Below are 21,905 nucleotides of genomic sequence, written 5' to 3' on the forward strand. Positions count from 1 at the left end.
CTTGTTCCTCTCAAATTCTGCACTAATTTTAAAATCCAAGTTCAAAACTGCCTGCAGACTGTGCTTGATGCCCAGTGGCTACAGGGTGAACCTCTGCCCTCATTTAGTGTGAGCTCCATTGCCTTCTAAAGTAATAGTCATCTGTTTTTATTGTATCTACGCTCACGCTGTCTTAGCCGTGTTGGCCCTTGCACAGGCATAGAAAATATAATGCAGGTAGAACTTCTTTCTTACTGAACTTACTTAGCAACTCTGGCTGTGATAACATACAAGCCAAGGTTTAAAAATATAAGTAGTGATTTGGAGGTTTTCAACTGGACGTTAAGAGGCCTGTCATACAGTCAACAAAAGGGATTAGTTTATATGGTCATCTGCTGTATCAAGGGGTTTCAGTCAATGACCTTAGAAGTCCTTTCCACTGATATGTACTGGATCTGAACCCTGAGCAACTGTCTTCAGAGCGATAATTGCCAAAAAGCACTGGCGATCCTTTTAATTCCTATTCAGAGGGAGTTGGTGTGTGGAGTGGAAGCGTACCAGCTTTGCATGGTCACTTTCAAAAGTGGAATTGCCAGTTAAATCCTCATGTTTTTTTTTTCCTGGAACTGTTATGAAGCTGTGTATATCTTTCTTTAAAATAAGAAGTGTGATGCTGCTGTATCAGCATGTCAGACATCTAGAATGCCATGCTGACAGGACATAGTTTTCTGCTTTTCTGGTAATGTGAATGGTATGAAGCCTGAAAAGGTAAAAAGGAACTTTCCTTCCCTACCCATTGCACACAAAAGGCTGATGCTCCTAAGTGTGTGAAGTCCTTAGATGGCAGCGGATGATTGCTAATAGGATACTCAGTCTTTCATCCCTGGATCACCAGTTCAAATGCAGGTCAGGTCAGTAGCAGTAAAGTTGCTACTATCTGGCTGTAGCTGTCTGGCTTGTGAGATGAGCTGAAGTGTGTGTCTGAATTTTGAACCCAGGCAACTGTGTCATTGCTGTTTCTATACAGCGAATTGTAAATACTATAAACTTAATGTCGGTATCACAAGGAAATGAAAATACCAGCAATCTTACACATGTCTACAGATAACAGCAGCTGATGTGAGCTGTCCTCAGGTTCCCTCTGGTGGCTGAGCGAAGTGTGTGAATGCAGGTGCTAGAAGAGGTGTTTGCTGCCCTTAAACCTGTCTGAACGTACACTGAGTTTTTATCCTCTCTGAGGAACCTCTGTCATATTTAGGAGATGGTCAATACTTTCGGTTTTGCTATGCTGGCCATCATCAAATTTCTGGGCACTAAGTGAAAATATCCAGTGATGTGTTGCTATGTGTATCATCAGCTTAGAGATACTCAGTTTCTTTGCTTCATAGAGCAAAAGAGCTTACTGTTGCAGACTGCATCTGTTGAGATTGACTCCTTTATCAAAACACAGGACTGTAATACAAGCTGGGAAAGAAGCCCAGAATAAAGTGGGGTCACTGGTTATCTCTGTTATGCTTCAGTAAGGGAAGGGATAGTTACAAAAATAGTGTGATTCAAGGAATTAGTAATGAATTAATTTATTTTTTTTTAATAAATATCACACTTTCAGTAGAAGAAAAAGTTCTTGCTTTTGTGTCTATATTCAGCCAATGAGAAGGGGCTTTTGTTGGTTGCTGCTGAGGAAGAGGTCATATTGTTGGAAGTTACTGACAGTGGGTGTTGTCACCCGTCAGGACTGGCTGGTGCAGCAGGTGAGCCAGAAATTGAATGGAAAGTGGATTACGTTCCTCTCAAGAGGTGGTCTTTCCAGGTCAAGTTAAAGTATCTTTTGGTACTTGTTTTATCACTTAGGATGTTCAGGCTGTTACTGCCCACTGGGTAAATAGAGAGCTTAGTTTTCTGAATCTGGCTGCTGTCATCCTCACCTCTTTCCCAGATACACATTTGAGATTTCAGGCATTCCCAGGGTGCAGTGTTGCTGCCAATGCTTGTTCAGTATTGAGTGACTCATTAAGCATATGCATGTACTTGGAGTGAAAGTAAGAGCCAGCTTTAGCTACTGCTAATGCATCTTCTTTCTTGGTTGAACCTTATTCTGTCAGTGACCATTGGGTACATCAGAATGCAGTACATCCAGCATCTCCAAAGTGGAGAAGAATCCAGAAGATCCCATCCTTACCCAGGCTATTCTTGCAATTGAATCTTGTGAAATGTCTGACACAACATGCACATGTTTGGTCTTATCTTTTTCTGTTGTCCTGGAAAGAACTGAGCAAGATTTTAACTCAGTGTTGTCACTATGGGATAATTACGTTTTTGATGAAGCCAGACATATGAACACTAGCCATTTAGTTACTTATATACCCTCCTGGCTTCTCTTTGAGTCCAGTTATTTCTGGACAAGCATTTTAGCTGATATTGCTTGATCAAGGCTCATATTTAAGCAAAAAAGCAATCCTTACACTGGAATAAGTGTGTACACAAACACTGTGGAAGGCTTGATCTTCAAAGGAAAGCTTTATTAGTTGATAAGTGCTTTTTAAACAGATAGATAGTTCCACTGGTTACAGAGTGGAGTTAGCAAGAGAGGGATAATACTGGTATAACTGTACTTGCTGTAGCTATTTGAGTCTATGGATGAGAGGCAGGAATACTTCCAGCTGTGGACGTCTTTGTGGGAGGAAAGGCCACAGGTTCAGGATGGATGGGAGCCATAGCATGTTTCAGCCAGGTCTGTGATCTGGAAAATATGGGGGGCTGAAACAGAAGTGCATTGTTCCTGCCCTGCAATTTGGGCATGGGTAGTGTGACCTGATCTCTGCATTGTATACTGTTTCAAGATCCTGACTAAAAGACACAGCAGTATTACATCCTGATTTTGTCCAAAAGGAGCAGAATTCTGTTAGCTGCTTCCCAGAATGTGATCTGCAGCAGTGCACTGCTTGGAAAGGGGCCAAATCGACTGTGACTGGGGATCAGATTAAGATGGAAGTTTTGCTCCTCCGAACATCCTCTTGCAGGATGGTCAGATTTCAGTTTAGATCGGGATTTCACAAATTTCATTTCTAGCCAGAACAAACTACTGACTGTCAACTTGCGGGCTGATGCCAGACAAGCAATGCTTCATAGTGGTATCCTGCCACAATTTAGGAACCTTGATCTCGGCACAATCTCCTAACATGCCCCATCTTGTTTTCCAGATCTAGAGACAAACGGTGATCTCAACAATGATGACTTTGAATATGAAGATGAAGCAAAACTTGTTATATTTCCTGATCACTATGAAATCTCATTACCCAATATAGAAGAGTTACCAGCACTGGTCAGTGAGTGTGTGCAGTGGTGGTAGGAATTGTCTCCTGCTTCAGTTTTTATCAAGATGGTGCTTTGTTTTCTTATATGTGGTGCTTGTTTTCACATAAAGATCTTTCTTAACCAGCTATAATAGAGAGTCAGTCACTTTTAGAAGTCTTTGTCTTTGTTTCTTGGATTTCCTCTTACCTCCTGTGTTCCTTTCCTTATTGTGATGCCGGCTTGTCCCAGGGAAGCTCACATAGTACACGTGCTTACTCTCCCACTAAAATAATAACAACTGCAATCTAGAAGAATACGTGCATATTTAAACATATAAATAGTCTTACTGGCATCCAGTTCTGTATGTGGTTAGCAATGGGCTGAATGCCAAGTTCTGTCCAGTCACTAAATCATGTTAGGTTTTGATTGACATATATTTGTCTTCCAGGTGACGATAGCTTGTGATGCTCTCCTCAGCGCAAAATCACCCTACAGGAAGCAGGATCCTGACTCCTGGGAAGAAGAGCTACAGGCATCTAAGCATGCTAAAACACTTGTACAGTTAGACAATGGTGTCAGAATTCCCCCTAGGTGAGGGTAATAATGTTTGTTCATTGCAGGCTCTCTAATACAGTCCAGAGTAACAGAACTAAAGTCAGCAACTCGGCCAACAATTCCCTTGCATGACTCTGGGCTGAGTATGTATGTTTGGTTTGACCTACCATGATTGGAAATACAGGACTGGTTCCTGCCTTACTTATTTCTGTCGTTTCTTCCTGTTTTCTCTTGCAGTGGTTGGAAATGCTCAAAATGTGACCTGCGGGAGAATCTGTGGCTAAACCTGACAGACGGTTCGGTGCTGTGTGGCAAGTGGTTCTTTGATGGCAGTGGGGGGAACGGGCATGCAATGGAGCACTACAAGGAGACGGGTTATCCCTTGGCAGTGAAGTTGGGAACCATCACTCCTGATGGAGCAGGTCAGCCACCTGGCAGGTTCTGACACAGAGTATCTTTTGTGCATGAGACTAACGGTGTATATCTATGACCAATAGGGTTTGTGCTTCTAGTGCAAATGTTTGAGAGATTGATATGGAAAGGAAACCCTGTGAGTCTGTGAATCTTGATCGGGGTAGTGGGGGATGACACACACTCCATTCGGAGAAAGCCCTTGCCTTTTTTATCTGCTCTTCTTGTCCTGTTTTATATTTGGTGTAAATAGGGGTTTTGGGTTTGTATAATAGTAGATTTATAATAGAAGAATGGTATTATTTTGAAACAGCAGAATCTGGAGAAGCAGTACTTTTCAGTTTTGCTACATTTGCTATGGCAAAGGGTTCAATCTTGTGTAACACAGAAACAATAACAGGATAATGATTTTTAAATTCAGAAAAGTCCATTCTTATCAGCATGTTGTATGGTTTTTTCAATCATACTGGAAACTGCTATTTTTCCTTATTGTTTTGGTAACATTTTGTTCAGTCTAATGAACTCTCATTTTCATGGGGCTGCTGTGATGTCACTTGTAAAACACCTGATGGCCTTGAGAGGGGAAAAAAGCTGTAGGTGTATCCTTGTTTGCATATTCTCCGAGTGTGACGTTCTGCAGTATTGCTGTGAAGAGGATTATGGTGTGTGAGTATTAAAAACATGAGAAGCTGAAATAGTTGTAAGCAAAGAGATCCTTTGCTGCAGCTGTACAGAGAAATAAAAAACAGAAAAACACGTAGCATGATTATTTTTTGATTTTAGTGCTTATGGCCATATGGATGAAAAATAGCTGTTAAGAGCAGTCCCTTCTTTTAACACACATCAGTTGAGAGTTTTTCATCTTTAAGTCTTATTCAGTGTCAGGGAAAGGAGACCGTAGTCAGATTCAACCAGCTGTGCCACAGAAACACTGAGCAAAATTCATTCTTTTCTCTCCCAGATGGAATATTGTTTCCTTGCATGAGCCTGATCTTGGATGATTTCTATCCGAATCTCTCAGTTATTGAAGGTGTTTGGGATTTGCACAGCTGTAGATTTCAACTGCATCTACAAAATAAACAGAATATTCTTTAGTGTTTTTTTCCATTTTTTTTTTTCTTCTCATCTTCAGCAGCAGTACTTGTTCCCTTATGGCTGCTGTCCTTCTGCCTCCCACCGATCAGCTGCTTCCTCTCTTATGTGGCCTTGGGGAGAACAAAGGACAGGCTGTCATCCTTCCTTCTGAATGAGGGGCACCAGCTGTTCTCCACAGACCTTTGTTCTTCTGGATGACGTTTACTTGGTTTCCGTATAGAAAAGTCTTCCCTCCCCCAACCCTCCTTGTTTCCTTTTCAGTAATTATTCTCTCTCTGATCTATATTGCAGTGGTAATCATAACCTCTCAATAGGGCTGGATGACAGATGAGCTTCAGGAAGAGGCTCCGTGGCTGATTGTGATGCAAAGTCTGTCTGGTTTCTCCTTCCCTGAGCTGGAGGTGAAGAGGTGATGGTAGAGGAGTAATAAGCGTTGGTCCCTCTGCTGACATAACTTACTCCTTTTTCACGCCAGTAAGACAAAGAGGTTTTGCCAGTATTCCACTTATACTTACTCTACATGTACACACAGGGAGCAGAGAAGAGCTTCTTGTCTTTTCTTGAGAAATCTGTGTTGTATACATTGTGAAAGATTTCTGGGGCAGTAGTCCCATTTTTGTAGCATTCTGTCAACAAACAGGTCTGGGATCAGGGCAGGAATTGAACAAAACTTCTGTCTTTTACTCTTGGACAGGATGCATGAGAGACTCAGAAACGTTGCTTGCTTCAATAAGTTGAGTACTACTTGGCAGATTGTGCTACCTGCTGCCTCTCTTGACAATGCCGTTGGATTTCATTTCAAGTCATTGTGAGGTTGCGTGTTTGAAACTGGTTTGAGGAATGGAATGGGGGCTTGGCAGTGGGAAGCCCTGTCTGACAGGTACTTGAATGAGTTGCGTTGTGGATGCCAGTCTCTGCAATTGTCAGGTACTTCTCTGGGGGATCCTGTGCAACTTATTTCTTCAGAGGCCATGTTGCCATTGCCTGTTATCCTTTAAGTAGGAAGGAGTGATGTCTACACAGCCAGAACAGGTGTAAATCTTGAGCTCTGGAAGAAAAGAAAGTACAGGTAGCATTGTAATTTTTCTTTTCTTACCATATGAATAATAATGATTAGTCTCTGTTTAATAATATTCTGTGTTGTCTGTTCCAGATTTTTTGTGATTTTTTTTCCCTCCCTTATATTCCTCCCTTCTTCCCCTTTCTCGCTCTAATGATACCAGATTTTGTGTCACATTTGCTGACTTGTCTGTATTCCTCAGCTACCAGAGTCCACATGACAGCACTACAGACTTGTGTCTGAGGGCTTTCATCTTCTTTCTTTGATTTGCTGCTCTTTGATTTTTTTGAAATAAGCGAATTCTGTCTCTCTCCCATGAATTTAAGTTGGCTACACAGCAGAAAGTACTACAATATATGACACAAGAGCTGGGCTTGAGCAAAGGATTAATGTGTCTTGTGTTCCGTTTCTGCTGCTCTGGGTCAGTAGTCCCAGATGGCTGCTCTCTCTTCAGTTGCCACAGCTGAGGAAAAACAAAATCAAAGCTTCCACACTGAAAGCAGTCACCCAAGCTCAGCTGATGTGTATGTGTAATCGCACTCCATTAGGTGTTTGAACTTTACAGGATCTTTTGGCTGCGCTGTGACCTCACCAGAAGACTATGGGAATGTTGTGATCTCTTGTGTGTGGATGAACAGTCATGTCTTGCTGCCACACAGTGGAATTCCAGCAGATGGGCAGCTACTGCCACACACATGCCAGAGAGGTCATCAGGACCAATGTTAATAGAGGGTCTGATGGCTAATCAGCAGCTGGCAGGACCACTCAAAAGCTCAATTCCCTCGTTTGAGAAAGTTAATGTTTTTCATAGGGCTTGTAAATTTTAAAAGTTGCATTAGGTCTTTGAGGTCTTGGCTAACCTTCAACCTATCACTTCAGTGTGGGTTTGGTACTAGCAGACTTCAAGGAGACTGCCTTATTGTTGGTCTGTAGGTGATGGGCTGAGTCAGAGCCAGGGTCTGTAGTTGCCAGGAGAGGGCAGGGTAAGGACCTTTCAGAAGTGGTATTTGTGCTGTGAACAGCCTTTACCTTAGTTCCTGCTCTCATCTCCTGAGTTTGTTTCATTTTTCTCCTGGCTAAGTTTTCTCTGTCAGCCTAGATCTGGTCATATGGGGCAAGGTCACTGTGAGAAACTCTGCTAGGCATTAAGGAAACTTGGCTGAGCGAAGTGCAGGCAGACTGGCAGAGGGATCCTGGATTTTGGTATGAGTAGAGAGCAAAGCGGAGAAGTAGTCATTCACTACAGAGGAAGAGGCCAGAGAAGAGAAAAGATGGAAGGCCTGTTCAAGTCGTACTAGTGCATGTTTTATCATTCATACCCTTTTATGATACCTGCAGCTTTGTTGTTATTTGCTCAAGTAGGTGAAACCTACTATATGGATGTCTATGTATTTTTCTGCTGGTCGTAACCAAACTTGGAGAGTATGAATAAGGCATCTTGTATAGGCAGTCCTGTACTGCGAATGCAATGTTGGTAAACAAAGAGAAGAGGTAACATTTGATACTACAGCTCATCTGTTTCTCTCTGCTTTTGTAGATGTATATTCCTTTGATGAAGAGGAGCCAGTTTTAGATCCACATATAGCAAAACATTTGGCACACTTTGGAATTGATATGCTGCAGATGCAAGTGGTAGGAAATCCGTCTCTTATTTAGTTTGCTGTTTACTTGTTGTTTGTTAAATTGGGGGTGGGAGAGAAACAGGAAGAGAATTATACTTGTAGCTTATATTTGTGTGATTCCTTCAGACTGTTATGATAGTTTTTAGTTTTGTAAAGTTCAGCCAGTCAGTTCGTGTTTTATTTTCTGAGGTCTGAGATGAGTGAATCATTCCTCTCGAATCTGAAAGTTGCCTTCCAAAAGAGTTCCTTTGTAGTCTTTAGTTTGTGTTTCACTTCTCATGTGTCATGTGCCATTTTCCTTCAAGATGAAAAACCTCATTCAATTAGAGAAGAATATCTAGAATATTCAATTACAGTGAGTGAAGGAAAGCCTATTGCATGTGTAAACAGAGACAAATCTTAAGCAAAAATAAGCTAAGCAATGGATAAGTAAAAAAGTGGTTGAAAGGTTCTTTATGTAAAGTTATAAATTTCAGTTCAAGCCTTACAAAATGAAAAAATACATTGTCTCAAGTCTAGAAAAGTGTGGTCTGTGGTGTGGTGCACTAGAAGGGGAATGGGGCAAAAAAGGTCGTGTTCCTGAACATGTTGCTGGTGTGTGTTAGTAGAGAAGTCCTTTTAATAATTTGTATCTTAGTGGATGTTGATTCCAGTTCTGTTTAAATCATCTAAGAAGTCTGAATGGAATATGATTATAAGGGCAGGTGAGGTGTTTAGGTTCTCCACACTCCCACCCTGCCCCCCACCCCAAGCACGTAGCCTACTATCACTACCTGAGAACCTGAACATGAAAACTGTTAAAAATTAACAAACCAGATACTGGTTTAGTGTGTTTCATTGTCCAAGTGGAGAGAAAACTACTAATAACTCTAAAATGATAGAGAAGAGTTAAACTGCAGTTTCAAAAGCCTTCATGGTACTAATAATATAGTTGGTATACTAATTTCCTTGCCAATATAATGAAGAAAAAGTCTCTTTTATCCAGTGGTCTTTCTGGAAAATCTGTTTTACTCAGCAACCTTGAAGACTTAGTCTCAGCTGTTGCAAAGGTTTTGCCTCTGGTCTTCAAACCAGTCTGAAAAATTCTCAGTGAAGTGGTAGAGTAGTGCTAGCAGTAAATGACACTGTAGTGACCTGTGCCTACGAGCAGTGAATAAGCTATGCACCTACAAGCTGAAAGCTGAGCTGTAAGAGGGAGAAACTTCAGCATCACAAATTTCCTGTTTGAAAGAAGGGAAGCATTCTTGTGTCTGCAGCTTTTCATCTGGTTTGTTTGCTTGGACCAGCTTCTACAGCAGCAGCTATTCCTGACCATTGCAAATGGAATATGAAACCTGAAAAAATGCAGGATTTTTATGCTGAGGCTTGAGGTCACATCCCTGAGAGAAGTGAAACTCCCAGCTGGGACAGCTAGGAACTCTACAAGAGCCAGTGGTCTGTGGTAAAGAGCTAAGAGGTATATTGGAAAAACAAGCTGCTGGCCTTCTGACCCTGATCTTTACCCCTACATGCAGGATTTACCTCCCTTTGGCCATTGGTTTAGCTCTTCTTTTCTAGAGTATAGATCACAAAGTTGGTGATGATGATAGCAGCAGCATAATTGTTGGAGAAGTTAAGTAGATTAAAAAAAGATCTTGTTGCTTTCAGACAGAGAATGGACTAAGAGATAATGATATAAAACCAAGAGTCTCTGAATGGGAAGTGATTCAGGAAGCTGGCGTGAAACTCAAGCCCATGTATGGCCCAGGATACACTGGCATGAAGAACCTAGGAAACAGCTGCTACCTCAATGCTGTCATGCAAGCCATTTTCAGTATCCCAGAGTTCCAGCGAGCGTAAGTAGCTTCAAACTATTTCTTGTCAGTAGCTGCTGCATTCCTCAATCTCTTGTTTTTCTAAGCAAAATGGTATTTTAATTTTTGTTTCACTTGCAAACAGGTCTCTTTCAGTCAGTTCAGTGGCTGCTTAGAGGATTTAGTGATTGTATTGTTCTGTTCTGGAAAAGTTTGGAACACAAAACCCAATCTGCCTTTGAAATCAGAACTTACTCACTTAGCTTTTGTGGTGGGCAATCATATGCCACCTTGTAAACTTGACTGCTCTATCTCTGCTTTATATATACATATGTACATATCTCGATTTATCTCGGTAACATCAGTACCACATTAGGGCTTTTTGTACTGGCCAATGCCTTCTTATAGCTACAGGAATCATTCTATTGCTCCAGTGTCATTTGTGCAAAAAACTGTACTGGCACAAAAAGGTTAATATTGATCCATGCTAGTGAAAAGCAATGCACCTTTTGCATGCAGGTGTGGCTAAGAAGAGGGAAACTATCAGAGGCATTTTTAAGTTGAAATTCTTACTAAAATAAAATCTCATTTCATGAAAAGGATAGTGTGAGCATATTCTTCCACTGAATAATTAAGAGAGTAAAAGGACAAAAGCACAACAGAATAGGAAATGTTCCTGACTGATCAAAACTGAACACATCACTCCAAGGAGAGAAGCATTTTTATAAAGGGCAGAGTGTAGTTCACAATAAATTTCAGAGTGCTTTTTCATTCTACAGCAGTTGTATTGTATGTGCTGGAAGTAAGGCTTTTAGATTTTGGAAAGCTTCCCAGGTTTTCATGTAGCAATGGCCTTCTGGACAAGAAGAGAGAGAAAACTTGTGTTTGTTTACTTTGTTAGCCATACAGAGTACAGTCATAGATTCAGTAAGTGCCAGCTTTTCTAACTCCATTTTTGAAAAATATAAAAATGGACTTTACTCTAAGGGAAGTTGTTTTCCACAGCATGGTCCTTGGAGTTACCTGGAGCACCTAGTATCAACAAAGTGGTTGAGATCTTTGATGAAAGAGGGGCCAGGCAGAAATTAGACATGTTCTTTCAACGTGGCCATACCTACGTAACCTATTTTTCTTGGGCTCAAGGGAAGCAATGCTCAGATAGTGTGCTACTAAATGCTTCACTTTACAACAAACTGGCTAGAACAATATATACCTTAGTGTTTATTTATCTGAAGAAACTCAATAGAAACATTCTTTGTACATGTTTTGGTCCTGATACAAATTTGGAATTTATTTGGTGGTGTTCGTTAGGAGTAGAAAGTGCCTTGGTTCTCAACACAGCTCTATGGTTTTGAGTAACACCATCCTGCAGCTATTTCAAGATCAAGGAATAGAATTTAAATTCCAGATGAACAACAGCTCCATATCCTTCATAGCTAGAAGCTTCTAAGCAAAACTTAAATGTCCATTTCCTAATTTCTTTACTATTATTTTTCCATGATAGAAGCACTCACCAGGGATAGAGTAAGTCATTGCTATGAAGCAAGATTTGACTTGTTAGCACAGAGGAAGCTTGCTAATGTATCACTGCTGAGGGCTGACGATCCATTAGGATATCCTTGAGAAAATTTAGCTGCAATATTTGAATGTTTCTCCTTTGTTCTTGCTGCCCAGGTATGTGGGAAACCTTCCACGAATATTTGACTACTCTCCTCTTGATCCAACACAAGATTTCAACACTCAGATGTAAGTGACACTTCTCAATGATTTACTTAGTCAAATTAAATAGAATCGAAATAATTTAATGGCAGGGCAAAAGAACACCTCTGCATGGGCTTGAAAGTGAGATAAGGCACAAGGCAGAATGGGAAGATTTGCCTGTTTAGTTGCAGGTAATGATGTTTCATCAGGGGGTCGAAGACAATAAACTTCTTTTTTGCTTGAAATAAAAATCATCTCTTCTTTTCTGTTTTTCTCACGTTTGTTTCCACCCTGCCACTTTCTTCCCTACAGGGCTAAATTGGGACACGGCCTCCTTTCAGGCCAGTACTCTAAGCCACCCATGAAATCTGAGCTTATTGAGCAGGTGATGAAAGAAGAACACAAGGTATTTGACTGAGTTTGTGCAGCGTGGTAACTAGGTAAAAGTGATACCCTGAGAAAAGGGAACAGGTGCCGGGCATTGAAGAACACGTGTGCATCCAGCATGGGATGCTTAACAAGGTGGAATGTGCAGGATTCTAGTCAGGAATATATTAGTCAGGGGCTATTTGTGCAAAGCATTAAAGCAACCACTGGTTCTGCTAATAAAGTATTCTCCTGCTCCAGTGATGAGTGCAAAAGTGCGTAGAACTTGCCACTTTATCTTCTCTGAGCAACAGAAAAAAGTTGTTATCTAGAGAGCCCTGAGTATTTGGAAGCAAACTTCTAAACCCTCTTTATATTTCAGAAAGAAGTATAAAGAGCTAAAGAATGGTTTCCAGGAAGTGCCTGACAATATTCCACCTGATTTCAGTAGAAGCTGTCTAGGTAATGCAAGATTAAGTGGTGCTGGAGGCTTTCACGTAGATGAAGCAGGGGCCATGCAGAGCCATGTCCACTGGGGCCTTTAATCAAGTGTTTCACGGTACAGAAAGCATATAGAAGCATGTATGTGCCAGTGAGATCTATCCTGGAAACACAGCAGTATATGTGGTTTTGGATATAAATTGAAACTGTAATTGCGGGACAACTTGGGGAGAACAATGTATATATCCTAGAACATCTCTTTGCTCAAGCAATACTGAGACTCCGTCTCTTTACAATGGCCTTTAAAGAGTATCTTAGTCTAATGTGGTTACTGATGTACTGCCAGAAATTAAAAAAGCATTAAAATTGAGAATCTGCATCTGATTTCCATGGGTGTAGGAAAACCTTTTCCTGGTGAAACCAAGAATAAAATTTTGCTCTTTTATTGTGTGTTTTATGTGCCTTCCACTTCATGCTTCTTTTTCTATTTTTATATTGGTATGATAGCACAACTGTAGTAAAGGATGAGATTGGCTGAGTATTTAATAGCCTCTGACATATCCTAAAGGCTACACTTTTGTTTGGCTTGTCTTGAAAATTATTTAGTCTCATGAAGTATAAGGGCAAATCCGAGTAAAAGATTCTGACCATTTCAAAAGTGTTATTCAAAAGGGATAATAGCTAGTGTTGTCTTGAGGATGCAGTTTGGGGTGGTTGAGGAGGTTTCTTAAAGTAGTATAGAGGGTAAGAAAGTCAAAACTAGGACTCCCTTGGAAGCTAGAGATTTTCTGATTTAGGGTGGTTCCGTACTGATATAACTGAATGGCTAAAGGCAGTATGTTCTGGTCCTTCAACGTGACCAACACCTGCAAATTGCAACTTCATGTCTGTTCTTAACAACCCATCTGGGAATGCGTGCTGCACACATTAGTTCTTCTTTGCTTGATTCTGTAGAGATCTCTGGAAAGGTTTTGTCCTGACTAAAGCTGCTAGCAGATATACCAAAGTGCTTCAATGCCCACATACTTTTAGGTGGAACAGAATTCTGAAAAGAATGTCAAATGTTAGAAAACAATGTAGGCTTTTAGCCTTTCTGAAAACTACTAACCTTTAGCAAACCTTCAGTAATCTCTTAACTTGTAAATGCCATAGAAAAATCAGATAGAGTGAACACTGTAGGTACTATGTCATAAAACTTATTCAAAGACACCCAAATCATGTTTCAGGACCCTTTCAATTTTTTTTAAAATGGAAAACCAGATGAAACTGAAACTATCATTTCTCCAGTGGCAGAAATTGGCCATAGATAAATCTAGTGGAGTAACTTTGGGATATATGGTCCAGGAATGAATAAAAATCCTTCTTTAAAAGGTTTCTTGTTCTTTTATTTAGCCTCAACACAATGGAATATCTCCCCGAATGTTTAAAGCTTTTATAAGTAAAGGCCACCCAGAATTTTCCTCTAACAGACAACAAGACGCACAAGAATTTTTCTTACATCTTATAAATCTAGTAGAGGTAAGAAAATCTAAATTACTGCTGCTTTTCTCTGGTTGTATTAGACAATGAGGGCAGAGCTGTTATACAAGTGGCTCATTTTTTTATTATACCCTTTTTACCCTTGCACACATAGAAAATGGCACTAATTTAAATGTATTTTGGTTTAGAAACATCGGTCCCTTTAATTCTCCCTTCTCTTTACTTCGAACTCTCGCATGACCACACGCAGGGCCAATGCTGCTGATAACCACTGCAAGAGATATAGAGATGTCAAGCATCACTGTACAGGCTATAAGATAAACATATGTGACTATCCTTTTAAATTGCTGTTCATTTTATGACTACGTGCTATCGATTTGTTTACCTTATTGAAGTCTATATTGGAATATTAATGAATTGGGTATTATGATGATGATTATTATTATTATTCCAAATTTATATCATAATTGGGAGAAAACTAATTGCCATGTCCAATTCTTTTACAAATCCCAGCTGTGTGTCATTGAGTCATTACGGGAGGAAGGACTCCCCTGCTGTGAAAGCAAAGTTACTATTTGTCAGTTGAACGTTTCTGTATAAAATGTTAGTTCCACTGAGATCTAGCTCAATGCTGTGTGTGAAAGAATCAGTACTGTGAATTTTAATGCTGTCTTTCTGAAAAGGAAATTTACAAATACATGCAGTTTTGATTTAAAGCATTTCTTTCTTGTCCATCCTTCCTCCCTCTTTTTCCCATTTTCCCCAAGAATCGAGGGTGTTTATTCATGTGTTACAGTCTAGATGAAGTTATTCGCATTTGCATACATAATGTTCCACATCCCAAAACACATGTACTGATTATAGGGTGGTTAGAAGACATTTTTCTGGTTTTTGCCTGATAACAGACATTAACATGAACAATAAAGAGGAGGTATATTATTTGTATGACATTCCCATCTGGATAATGAACTACAAGTTGCTTGTTCTGTTTCAGTGCAGATTCAGAGTGGTAGGAGCAATTCTATTTGCTTAAAGGATGCTCTGTGTTATTTACTTGAGCTTTCTATCTTTATGGTAACCTGCCACCTTCCTACCTTCTTCTGTTCACCTTGACTCAGTCAGATTCGTTAGGTACATACTCCGCAAGTTACTACGTATAGAAGGACACTACTGTGTATGCAGATGTTGTGGACTTCAGCGGGGTTCTCTGTGGTTGCAAGAATTCTTCTGCGTGCAATAAAATGCAAGCTGAGCTCTCGGATCTGAGTGCAAGATTGGTGTCTTTGTGCTTGCCATAAAACAACCAGAAGCCTTTGGGTTCTCTGGTCATTTTAATGATCATCACTTAAATGATTGGATTCAATATTCCTTTCAGAGGAACCCTGTAGGTTCAGAAAACCCTAGTGATGTTTTCCGGTTCCTGGTGGAAGAACGCACACAATGTTGCCAGTCCAGAAAGGTCCGCTACACAGAGAGAGTGGACTATATCATGCAGTTACCTGTTGCCATGGAGGCAGCAACAAACAAAGGTAAAGAAAGAAACTCATCCATTGACTGACCTTCTGGTGACTCAATCATGAGGGAATGAAGTTCTCACCCCCATGTGGTCTCTTTGTATGGATAGAATGGTTCAAGGCCATGTGACAAATCAAACCAATGAACTGATCAGGGGAAGTTACTTGGTTTAGTTTTCTTTAAAGGAGATTTTAAACACAGATCAGTTTGTGTCTTTACCATCCCTGATTATATTTTTAGGGAAGAAGGATTCTACCTGGATACTCGTGGCAAGTTTTTAGACAGATTTCTTCTCAGACTGTGGGACCACCATTAAGTGTCAGTGCTCAGGAATATATTACCACGAATGGTTGTAGTTTGTATGATAAAGATGTTCAGAGATTTATGATTTAAAACCTTAACCTGGTTTTGACCCACGGATGTGCCATTCTGATTATTTGATCAGATCCTTTGAAATAGCACAAAACAGAGAATTCCACCAACTGCTTTTCACCTAGCCCACAACTCCTTGAACTAGATGATATATGTTAAAAAGATGATTTTTATTTGAAAATTTAAGTTTGGAGAACTTTGCATTCTTTGCTCATCAGTTTCAGTGATGATTCTATTGCTTATAAAAGACCATGTTATTTCCAGGTTATGGCTTGGGAAGTATATTAGTTTATGAATTTACCATATGGCGCTGTTCAACTTGCCAGTGTCAGGACTCTTTCTGGATCATACATAATCCTATCCTGTCTAGAAAGTCAGGTGACACAGACAGCAATAATTCTCCAAGTCAGACTGACCTGATAAAGTGGGTAGTTGGTGTTACTATTAACACAGGATTCTGGCTGTCATGGAAAGGTTTTAATTGCCTCTTGCCCAGTATTTCCAGTTCTGTGTTTTCACCATGAACAGAAACCTTCAAAAAAGAGATGTGGTTGTAAGTGTAGCTGCTGACCCCAATGCACACAAGAAGACTTGGTGTCTAGTTAGAGCCGTGTAAAAGTTTTATTGATAAGCAGGGTTTTGCATTTCTAAAACTTTCAAAAATAAGACTGGTGGGTGACATCATAACCACGACAATGTTCATTCAGCTTTTAGTGTCATGTATATTTCTCAGATGAATTAATTGCGTATGAATTGAAGAGGCGAGAAGCAGAAGCTGCAAGGAGACCTCCACCAGAGCTTGTCCGTGCCAAGATCCCATTTAGTGCATGCCTGCAGGCCTTTTCTGAACCTAACAATGTAGAGGATTTCTGGAGCAGTGCCCTTCAAGCAAAATCTGCAGGAGTTAAGTAAGCGTGTGTCTGGCTGCCTATTGAAAACCTATATGTTAGTGCTCCGTGCTTATCTTGCTACCTGGAGATGATGTAGAGAGAAATAGACAAAGGCATAGTGGGCTTTGGTGTTGTATTAGTGTTGGGGCTTATAAATGTAATGTGCAGATCAAGCCTGACAAGGGTTGTAAGCACCAATTGAGCAGGAAATAAATTGTTCTCAGCTGTCAAACTCCCAAGAGGTGATGTGTTCTGGTTGTTAAGAGCTTGAACATTAAATGCTTGTAGCTTAATTATCTGCCCACATGTTAAAATTGGATCCCATGTATCAACTAGTGATAGGGCTCTGTATCGTGTGGTAGGAGATGATATAGTCTGAATCTCTGTGCTTAGTCTCTTGGTGTCTTCATTTGACTAAAAATGCTGAAGGGTATTGTGTGTCAATAGAACAGGGTGAAGCAAATGAAGGTTGTGTTTCTTGTGAGAAAGTTCTTTAGATGGGTGGAAATTTTTGCATTTGTGAACTACTATACTGAAAACTTTGGTTTTATTGTGTTTTGTATTATTTCTTGTTTGTGTTTGGATTTCAGCCCATCACCTTTGTATGCTACAGTGTACAGGTAGATAAAACAGCCAAGAACACCTTGGGCTTAAAAAAAACATTAAGAAGAAATAGAATGGCAGGTAGAGATCAGTGCAATTTTGAGGGGCAGCATTTCTTGCTGAGAACAAGAGTTAGTCTCTTATCCAGTTCCATTTTTATGTCAGCAGCAAGGAGTGGTTGAAAAATGGACTCTGCAGCTGGTTTGCTGTGGACAGGTACCTTCTATTTTTAGATCACTTAATGTATCAACGACTCATTGCTGTCTTAGCATACTGTTTCACTGACATTGTATTGAAAATTGGGAGACAAGTGCACAGGGTGGAGAAAAATGCAGGAGAAATCTGAAGGTTTTTTGTATTAACTGTGCACATGTTGGAAGAACATTCTAATCTTTAAATAGATCCAGGGTTAATTTGTAATTTAGCTGTTCTTCATCCCATAGGTTGCTTCTAAAAGCATTGAAAGATGAAGAATAATTTGCTATTTAAAATTCAAAAATTTGGGGCTGCAGATGATAAAGTTACTAAAAGTGCAAGGTGGTGCTAACAAGAATTTAGAAAGAAGTTATTTATAGTATGGGAGGAAGGCCTTATATTTATGATGCCTTTATTGTATTATACCCAGAGTCAGGTGAATTAAAAGAAAGGATGGTATGTGTGAATGGAAGATAAAGGGAAAGATGCAGGAGAATAAATGGAGGAAAAATGGGATCATAGAGAAGAAGAATGGCAAGACATATAATGTTACATTGTGTTCAAGACTAAACTTTCTCTTTTTGCTAAGTGGGCAAGTATCAGGGGTCCCCTTAAACTCAAGAGTCATCCTCTATTTTGGTAAATATCATAGTAGCTCAATAAGAATATCATGTAGTTGTTTTATAGAGCACTTTCACATGAAAAACTACAAATGACAGCTGTCTTTGCTTAGTAAAATGCTTTATAGGTGGACTGATACCTCATGGACAATGCTACTGTTACTAGAAAGGGAGTGAAAAAAAAGTGTGGCTTTATTTGTTACTCCATTCTGTCCGAGCTGTGTTTTAAGCCATGCTCTGAAGTTCTAGCCAATATGTCATTCAAAATTTATTTCCTGACATTCAACTTCAGAACAACTTGAGTAAGCAAGTTTAATATTACTTGCAGTTGTTTTCTATAATCTTCCTACAAGCTGAATTGTCTGCAAGGGTTTGGGCTGACATTCAGGATATGAATGCATAGAAGGCTACTACCGTACTTCTCCACTGTACTTGAAAACATTTTTGTGAAATTTATGTTTATAAAATCCATCACTGTTCATCTCACTCAGGGCTACAGTTACTCATCTCAGTGTGCATGAGATACTGAAATCTGTGCTGCTTATGATTTTGTTGCCTTGTTTCACTGAATTGTATTTCTTGTGCTTCCCAGGACTTCTCGTTTTGCTTCATTTCCTGAGTACTTAGTGGTGCAGATAAAGAAATTCACCTTTGGCCTTGATTGGATACCCAAAAAACTTGGTATGTGCCTTTTATATTTACCTTTTTCTCATTCTATCCAAAGTAATCTATAAGGTGTACACACTTTGGTCTATGATGAGGACCTGGCTTGAGTCTAAAGTTTATACTGTGAAGATCCTAATTGAATCTTCTTTTCCTTTATGACAAATTAAACCAGTTCATCAGGTCTGTGGAGTTAAAATACGGTTTTATGGAGTCTGACCTCCTAGTTAAATTGTGCTTTAGTGTTCTGAATTTCTCAAATAACTGTTTTCAGGAGGAGAGTCCTGGCTGTGTTTGTGGCTTGAGTACCAGAGTCCCCTCTCTGAAGGGGTAGGTTGCGCCATGAGGTCATTTTACTGGATTCATAAGCTTAGCCTGTTTCTCTACTTCTGTAGATGTTTCTATAGACATGCCAGATTTCCTAGATATCAGCCATCTTCGTGCCAGGGGTCTCCAGCCAGGAGAAGAGGAACTTCCAGACATTGCTCCTCCCATTATCATTCCTGATGACCCAAAAGGTATTTATTGACTTCTCTCGTGATTCTCTCCTGTATTCCCCTTTCCCTCTAGCACATACTGATTCTCCTTAATCTTCACCTTTTGGAGCTATGAACAAAAAGCAGCTCTGTGCTTCTGTAACTGAAGACTGTTAAAACATCCCACAACCTTTTTTTTCCTCACTACTAGACAACCCTAGTTCTTCCAGCTTTTCTGCTTTGATGTTTTCAGGATTTATGATTGATGCTGTTGCTGTGGACTCTCTCCAAATAATTAATGTTTTTATGAAATTGCTGTGCCCAAAGGTAGACATCATATTTCGCGAAACAGATTATTTCACTTGCTTTACTGGCTATAGTCTTGTACTTACCCTGCTGTGTAGTGGTTGCCTCTTTTGCAATAGTATAGTGCTGCTCAGGGGAGCAGCTTGTGCTGCATTATGATCTCTTCATCTTTACCAGCAGAATTGTTCCACGTCTTCCATTTGCATGGATGATTATCCTTACTTAAGGATGAAGTCCTTGTGCTTGTCCTTATTGAATGTTGATTGGTATCTAGGACTTAAGTGGATAGAGAAGTGTGTGAAGACCTCTACATCTATGAAAATCAGCTACATGCAGAGACCATCTTTTGTCCATTCATTGACCTTCAGTGCATGTTCATGACTCCCTTTCAGTAAAGTCACTGTACACTTCCCAGGGCTGGTGCAAAGGATTTGGGTCTCAGACCCCTACGCTGAGCCTCATGATAAGCGTCAGAAGTGGAGTGGAGTGTTAACCTACTCATTTCGTACATTTGTGTAAGAGGTGTTACTAAACTGCTGTTATCTTTTGAGCACTTTTCTGCTAACTCTTGTCTAAAACCTGGTGATAAAGTAGTCTGGCTGATACTGTAGCTAAATCAGTCTCTCGGTTCTTTTGTACTCCCTAGTGTATAGTATATGGTCCATTCTGGTCAGAAGGAATTTTAAAATCTGTCAGTTACTATGATTATTTGCTGCAGGATTTTAGTGTTACAGTTCTGAGCAGATGGTCATCTGTTCAGTTGCAGAGTCTTGGATAACTTGAAACGCTTTAGTTCCAGGTGGGACACAAACATATCGTGTCTGCAGAACTGATTCATTCACAGTACAACAATACTTAATACACAAAGTACTACAATTTAAGAAAAAAAGCTTTCCAGGCATAAACTAAGATTCAAAATATTATTCACTTTTCAATTACAAGAATTGTTAGGTTGCAGTAGGCCCTAGCAGCTGTGCATGCATGCATAGTCCACTCCCCTGGATGTACATGGGCTGTACAGCCCATTAAAAAAGGCTCTGTCTCAAGGAGCTGATGTCCAAGCAAAGGCTATGGCAAAATTCAGTTCTCTAAAGGTGTTAATTTTGTCCCTTATCTGTAGGTTCTTTACCAAGGCCTATTCTTTTTTTATCGTCTTGCTTAATGCACTGACCTAGTTTTAGTGTAAGTGCGTGCATGGGTGATGGCACATTATTTATAATAAAGTAGATTCTTGCTTAAGTTGGTTTAGGTCAGCCATCAGCTGTATTTCCTACTGGTTTATAGTACCAGTGGCACTTTGCTCTGAGTTGAGTTAGGGAAGTTACTGGACAGAAACATCCCATGTCTAATTCATGGCAAAAACATCAGGGATTTAAGAATGAACATGCCTTGCCTGTATAAGGTCAAATGTTTCTATGACTTTAACATGGAATTGTTTTTTGTGTATGAATCTACTTAGTCTTCATGTAAATCCTTTACCCTGTTTTTTTTCCTTGCTCAATTTTCAGATCGTATGACGAACCATTTCGTGGAGTGTACGTATCTCATTTTTCTGAGGCTGGTATTTCAGCTGCTTGAAAAATTGTTGTGCTTTTGCTCAGCTAATGGCTTTTCTGTCTTCATAGAGATGCATGGAGTATTGCCCTGCATGCTTCTAAATAACAGCTGATTTTTGTACTTGTTCAGTGTTTACTTGCAAGCGTGCAGGACTCTTAAAGAGTCTGTAGTAGCATCAGTGTAGCCAGAATATGAGCTGTTCCTCTATCTGCTGCTCATCAGCAGGATGTTGCAGTTCTGGGCATCACAGCTGCTTGATCCTGGCTCCCTCTGGACTCTGATCTCAGCTGAAGCTGTCAGGCCCTGTCATTCAGAGGTGAAGTTCAACTGGAGACTGCTAGATCCAGCAGCTGTTGTTTCTCTCACCTGCAAGATCCTGCCTTTAAGAGAAGTGATTGCTTTTGGCTCCCATCTCTAGCTCAGCTGAGCACCTAACTAACTTCTTCACCCCTTGAAGCGCAGTGGTGAATTTCTTTGATAAATAAAATCCTGTAGGAATTCATCAACATTTAAGGATAAAAGATTAGCAGTAAGTCGATAGCAAATGCTCTAATGCTTTGTACAAGGCTGTTTTCTAATGGGTATGGGTTTACTGAGGTACTAAAACAAATCCAAGAGATGTGTATTGTAATATGTGGCATTATGAATAACAATAAGAAATACTATACAATGGATGAAATTAGACTTTTATATTTTAGAAGGTCCTTTCTTGTAGCTCTAGATATTGATGAGTCTTCAGTTATGCAACTGGCAGAGATGGGTTTTCCTTTGGAAGCATGTCGGAAAGCTGTGTACTATACAGGCAACTTGGGTGCTGAAGTCGCTTTCAACTGGATCATTGCACACATGGAAGAACCAGGTCAGTGATTGGAAGGTATAAGTTAAACTCAACTCCTGGTTGTGTATTTTGGC

General features: G+C 40.0%; 1 protein-coding gene across 1 annotated transcript in view; it reads left to right on the forward strand.

The window, feature by feature from the left end:
• USP13 (ubiquitin specific peptidase 13) overlaps nt 1-21,905 on the forward strand; it is a 51,875-nt gene that overhangs the window by 21,714 nt on the left and 8,256 nt on the right. Inside the window, exons 4-17 of the mRNA XM_068406024.1 lie at nt 3,180-3,301; nt 3,722-3,864; nt 4,066-4,250; nt 7,932-8,026; nt 9,664-9,851; nt 11,484-11,555; nt 11,823-11,916; nt 13,710-13,835; nt 15,172-15,325; nt 16,417-16,591; nt 18,584-18,672; nt 19,050-19,172; nt 20,945-20,971; nt 21,709-21,852. Of these exons, the coding sequence (XP_068262125.1) occupies nt 3,180-3,301; nt 3,722-3,864; nt 4,066-4,250; nt 7,932-8,026; nt 9,664-9,851; nt 11,484-11,555; nt 11,823-11,916; nt 13,710-13,835; nt 15,172-15,325; nt 16,417-16,591; nt 18,584-18,672; nt 19,050-19,172; nt 20,945-20,971; nt 21,709-21,852 (1,737 nt within the window). The remainder of the gene's footprint in view (nt 1-3,179; nt 3,302-3,721; nt 3,865-4,065; nt 4,251-7,931; nt 8,027-9,663; nt 9,852-11,483; nt 11,556-11,822; nt 11,917-13,709; nt 13,836-15,171; nt 15,326-16,416; nt 16,592-18,583; nt 18,673-19,049; nt 19,173-20,944; nt 20,972-21,708; nt 21,853-21,905) is intronic.

Source organism: Nyctibius grandis, chromosome 8, assembly GCF_013368605.1.
Source record: "Nyctibius grandis isolate bNycGra1 chromosome 8, bNycGra1.pri, whole genome shotgun sequence".
Classification (NCBI taxonomy): Eukaryota; Metazoa; Chordata; class Aves; order Nyctibiiformes; family Nyctibiidae; genus Nyctibius; species Nyctibius grandis.